This window comes from Pristiophorus japonicus, unplaced genomic scaffold (genome assembly GCF_044704955.1).
Source record: "Pristiophorus japonicus isolate sPriJap1 unplaced genomic scaffold, sPriJap1.hap1 HAP1_SCAFFOLD_667, whole genome shotgun sequence".
In the NCBI taxonomy this organism is placed as follows: Eukaryota; Metazoa; Chordata; class Chondrichthyes; family Pristiophoridae; genus Pristiophorus; species Pristiophorus japonicus.
This window is the reverse complement of record NW_027254580.1, coordinates 260,077-266,076: the sequence shown is the minus strand read 5'-3', so window position 1 is coordinate 266,076 and position 6,000 is coordinate 260,077. Positions and strand designations below refer to the sequence as shown.

The 6,000-nt window shown below is 51.5% G+C and overlaps 1 protein-coding gene across 1 annotated transcript in view; it reads right to left on the bottom strand.

Annotated features, from left to right (window-relative positions):
- Positions 1–945: 945 nt before the first annotated feature.
- Positions 946–6,000, bottom strand: part of LOC139255988 (collagen alpha-2(IX) chain-like) — a 100,997-nt gene continuing 95,942 nt past the window's right edge. Inside the window, exons 13-15 of the mRNA XM_070874072.1 lie at positions 4,062–4,097; positions 2,202–2,246; positions 946–1,074 (exon numbers count right to left, since the gene is read on the bottom strand). Coding sequence (XP_070730173.1) covers positions 946–1,074; positions 2,202–2,246; positions 4,062–4,097 — 210 coding nt within the window. The remainder of the gene's footprint in view (positions 1,075–2,201; positions 2,247–4,061; positions 4,098–6,000) is intronic.

The following is a 6,000-nucleotide window of genomic DNA, read 5'->3' as shown; positions in this document are numbered from 1 at the left end:
CCCCGAACACACCCCCCCGAACACACATCCCCCGAACACACACCCATCCCCGAACACATACCTCCCCCAAACACCCCCTCCAAACACCTCCCAAACAATGCCCCAAACACCCTCCCAAACACCCCCTCCTAACATCCCCTCCAAACACCCTCTAAACACCCCCTCATACACCCCCCCGAAACACCCCCTCCAAACACCCCCCAAACACCCACCCCAAACACCCCCTCCAAACAATGCCCGAAACACCCCCCCAAACACCCATCCCAAACACACCCACCAAACACCCCCTCCAAACACCCCCCCGAAACACCCCCACCGAACACACACCCCCGAACACACACACACCCTCCCCGAACACACCCCCCCGAACACACCAGCCCCCACCGAACACCCCCTCCCCAACACACACCCCCTGAACACACCCCCCCAAACACACAAACCCCCAAACACACAACCCCCATACTCATCCACACCCCACCCCCGGAACACACACCCCCCGAACACACCCCCCCCCGAACACATACCCTCCCCAAACACCCCCGCCAAACACCCCCCAAACACCGCCCCAAACACCCCCTCCAAACACCCTCCAAACACCCCCTCATACACCCTCTCCAAACACCCCCCAAATATCCACCCCAAACACCCCCCAAACACCCACCCCAAACACCCCCCAAACACCCACCCCAAACACCCCCCAAACACCCACCCCAAACACACCCCACCGAACACCTCCCCCCGAACACACACACAACCCCCCGAACACACACCCCCGAACACACCCCCCCCCGAACACCCCCCTCCCCCGATCACACTCCCCCCGAACAGACACCCCCAAACACACAACCCCCCAAACACACACCCCCCGAACACACACCCACACCACACCCCCTGAACACACTGCATTATTAATTTACACTTTGCTGCCAATCGGGGAGCCAGGCTTTATATAAACCCGTCCAGATCAAACACGAGGAACAATATCAATGTCGCAAAGAATGTGCTTTGAGAAGAATAGCCGCTGTGTTGGACTAGACTGACCTGCCCCTTCACTCCAGGCTCTCCCGAGTCTCCCTGAGGGTAGAGAGAGATTTCTGTTAGCTGGATATACGTACAATTCAATGTCATACCCAGAAAAACAGCTCACCCAGATAGAAAGCACACTGCAGCTAGTGTAGACACACTGCGGTTATACCGATCATCAACTCCATTCCCCGCCTGGTGTCCATGTTTTATTGCTGTATTGTGAGACTGACAGCCGGAGCTACTCTCCCGGAGCACCCCACAGACCACCTGGTGCTCTGGAGTAGAGGATCGCAAGGGGCATTTTCACGCGGGTCTCCTCTCCGCCAATAGAGTGCCTGGGGTCCGCTCCAGCACTTGGACCCATGGTCAGGGCCTGGGCAGGGTACGGGGTCCCCGGGCCTGGGCCTGGGCTGGGTACGGGGTCCCCGGGCCTGGGCTGGGTACAGTGTCCCCAGGCCTGGGCCTGGGCTGGGTACGGGGTCCCTGGGCCTGGTCCTCGGTACAGGATCCCTGGGCCTGGGCTGGGTACAGGGTCCTCGGGCCTGGGCCTGGGCAGGGTATGGGGTCCCCGGTCCTGGGCTGGGTACGGGGTCCCCGGGCCTGGGCTGGGTACAGGGTCCCCAGGCCTGGGCCTGGGCAGGGTATGGGGTCCCCGGGCCTGGGCCTGGGCTGGGTACAGGGTCCCTGGGCTTGGGCCTGGGCTGGGTTAGGGTTCGCGGGTGTTTGGGCCTGCTGTTTGCCCTGTTTATGGATTATGGATGGAACGGACCTCCTGATACAGGGGGCCTGTGTGTTTGATTACTGTGTGGTTAATTTACACCCAGAGACACTGCCCCCTTTGGACACGAGTTGGAGATCTCACGGCCTGGCCTGGGATTGTCCCCTTAAAGACAAATTCTTAGAAACTGAAGCAAGGTTTCCGGGCCTGGCCCCTGACCCCGGGCTGATTTATCATCGAGAGACAAGGCTCGTAGACTTTCCTTGCCACACATGGTGACACCGGCCGGTTACAGAACGGTTTGCCTGTTCCTGGGGGATGTGTGCACATCAATTCATCCCCAGGACAGAAATCCAGGCCTGCCGGCAAACTGGTCTTCAATTGGAGAGCGTCTGGCAGGTTTAAAATGATCCAAAGACATGTCGCGTGAATCCAAGTGTCTGCTCCTGGCTCTTACCTTCTCACCAGCATCACCATCCAAGCCTTCCACTCCAGGGTCACCCTGCAATAAACATCAACAGTTTATAGAAAGCATATTGTGGTGCTCTTTGCCTTTCCGTCATTGTTCATTGTTTATATGTAACCTTCAGGACTGCTGACCGAGGGCCGTGCGGCTCTTTGTCGGCCAGCGCGGACACGATGGGCCGAAATGGCCTCCAGCTGCGCTGTAAGTTACTATGTTTCTAATTAAGAAAGACACACACGCACACATGCACACACGCACACAGAACAATGTGTATTTATATAGCACCTTTAACACATTAAAATGTCCCAAGGTGCTTCACAGGAGTTTTATACAAAATTTAACAGCGAGCCACATAAGGAGCTATTAGGGCAGAAGGTCAAAAGCCTGCACAAAGTGGTCAGTTTTAAGGAGCATCATAAAGGATGAAAAAGAGGAAGAGAGATGGAGAGGTTTAGGGAGGGAGTTCCAGAGCTTGGGGCCCAGGCAGCTGAAGGCACGGCCACCGATGGTAGAGTGATGGAAATCAGGGATGTGAAAGAGGGCAGAATTGGAGGAGTGCAGAGATCTCGGGGGGTTTTGGGGCTGGAGGAGATTACAGAGATAGGGAGGGGCGAGGTCATGGAGGGATTGGAAAACAATGAGAATTTTAAAATCTAGGCTAGGTTAACCGGGAGCCAATGTAGGTCAGCGATCACAGGGGTGATAGGTGAGCAGGACTTGGTGCGAGTTAGGACACGGGCAGCCGAGTTTTGGATCACCTCTAGTTTATGTCGGGTAGAATGTGAGAGGCCAGCCAGGAGTGCGTTGGAATAGTCAAGTGTGTAGGTAACAAAGGCATGGATGAAGGTTTCAGCAGCCGATGAGCTGAGGCAGGGGCGAAGACGGGCGATGTTATGGGAGGTGGAAATAGGCGGTCTTAGTTATGCTGCGGATATGTGGTCGTAAACTCACCTTGGGATCAAATATGACACGCAGAAAGAGACATACACACAGAACGTAATATACACACAGAACGTAACATACACACGGAACGTAACACACACACAGAACGTAATATACACACACAACGTAACACACACACATAACGTAACACAAACACAGAATGTAACACACACACAGAACGTAACACACACACAAAATGTAACATGCACAGACACACATAACGTAACACACACAGAACGTAACACACACGCAGAACGTAACACACACAGAACGTAACACACAGAGAACGCAACACACACACAGAACGTAACACACGCGCAGAACGTAACACACAGAGAACGTAACACACAGAGAACGTAACACACACACAGAACGTAACACACACACAGAACGTAACACACACACAGAATGTAACATGCACAGACACACAGAACGTAACACACACACAGAATGTAACACACACACAGAACATAATATACACACAGAACGTAATATACACACAGAACGTAACACACACACACAGAACATAATATACACACAGAACGTAACACACACACAGAACGTAACACAAACACAGAACGTAACACACACAGAACGTAACACACACACAGAACGTAACACACACAGAACGTAATATATACACAGAACGTAACACACACACAGAACGTAATATACACACAGAACGTAACACACACACAGAACGTAACATACACACAGAACGTAACACACACACAGAACGTAACACACACACAGAATGTAACACACACACAGAACGTAACACACACACAGAAGGCAACACACAGAGAAAGACACGCACACACAAACATGAAGAAACAGAGACATGCACTGGGACAGATATAAACACACACACAACATCCTCCATATTTCAATATATAATCAGGTACTTACAAAACCACCTTTGGGTCCTGTTTTTCCTTGGAATCCCTGGAGACAGAATGGAAAGAAAGGGGTCAAGTTTTGGCCTGAGTTGCTCCTATTTTTTTGGAGCAACTAGTTTAGAATGGAGTATCTTAGAAATTGCGGCCCCAAGTTTCCACATGATTTGCTCCTGATTTTTAGGAGCAACTGGTGGAGAACGGAGTATCTTAGAAATCGGAATTCTCCACATTTAAGTTTTCTGCAGTTCTAGTCAGGTAGAACAGTTTCACTTTTGAACAGAATTTTTTTTTCAAAAGGAGGCGTGTCCGGCCACTGACGCCTGATTTGAAAGTTTCCACATTGAAAACGTACTCCAAACTGACTTAGAATGGAGCAAGTGAAGATTTTTGTAGGCTTGAAAAAACCTTGTCTACACATTAAAAAAATCAGGCGCAGGTTACAAATTAGGTGTCCGGAACGAGGTGGGGGGGGGGGGGGGGGGACGGCAGGGAAGTTCTACAATAAATCTTTAGTTATACTTATACAAATATTATACAAATAAATCCAACCTGAATAAAAATTTATAAGCAAAGAAAAGATTAAATAAACCATGTTCCTACCTGTGTGAAAGTGCTTCAGGCAGGCCTTTCAGGCAGGGAGAAGGCTTCAGGAAGCCTCACAAGTTGAGGCAGCCGTTCCCGAAGTCAGGGGGGGGGAGGCAGTGAGGGCCTGACCGACGGCAGCGGGGGGGAGGCAGGGAGAAGGCTGCGGGAAGCCTCAGTGCTGATCATGGAAGGGCAATGTGGTTTTATTAAAAAATGTTAAAAATTGAACAGCTACAAAGAACTACAAAAATGGCCGAGTGCCAATGTTTCCTTCACACTGCGCGTGCGCGAACGCTCCAACGCGTATGCGCAGGGTTGCCGGCACGAAAAAAACTCATTTAAATGGTACCCGCCCCCTCCTACTTACAAAATCGGCGTGAGTGGTAGGCTCCGCCCCCTGGGCGCCGCGCCAAGCTGACATCGAGCTGCAAAGCGCTCGAGAATAGCGTGTTTTTTTTCAGGCGCCGTTTTCGGCGCGAAAAACGGGCGCCCAGCTCGGAGGGGCACCTGTTTTGCTGCGTGTGGATACTTGGGGCCTGCAATTCTCGGCATTTAGTTTGCTCCAGTTCTAGTGAGTTAGAAGTTTCATTTTAGAACAGATTTTTTTTTCAAAAGGGGGTGTGTCCAGCCACTTAGGCCCGTTTTGAAAGTTTAGGCAGTGAAAACTTACTCCAAACTAACTTAGAATGGAGTAAGTGTAGATTTTTGTACGCTCAGAAAAACCTTGCCTACACTTATTAATCAGGCGTGAGTTACAAATCAGGTGTCGGGAATGGGGGGGGGCGGGGGGTGGGGTTTACAAACATTAAACACTTCACTTTTACAAATAAAGAGCCATCATCAATAATAATTGATACATAAATCAATAAATAAACCAATAAATCAATACAAATAAATTTAAAAATTAAAAATAAAAAATTAAAAATTAAAAAAAATTAAAAATCACTCAATAAATAAAATATTATTTCTACTCACCTACTGCAGCACCAGGGAGAAGGGGGGAGGGGAGAAGGGGGAAGGCGGGGAGGGGAGGGGAGAAGGGGGGAGGGGAGAAGGGGAGAAGAGAAGGGGGGGAGAAGGGGGGAGAGAAGGGGGGAGAAGGGGGGAGAGAAGGGGGGAGGGGGGAGGGAAGAAGGGGGAGAGAAGGGGGAGAGAAGGGGGAGAGAAGGGGGGAGAGAAGGGGGAGGGGAGAAGGGGGGAGAGAAGGGGGGAGAGGGGGAGGGGAGAAGGGGGAGGGGAGAAGGGGGGAGAGAAGGGGGAGAGAAGGGGGAGGGGAGAAGGGGGGAGAGAAGGGGGGAAGGGGGGAGAGAAGGGAGGGGAGAAGGGGGACGGGAGAAGGGGGGAGAGAAGGGGGGAGGGGAAAA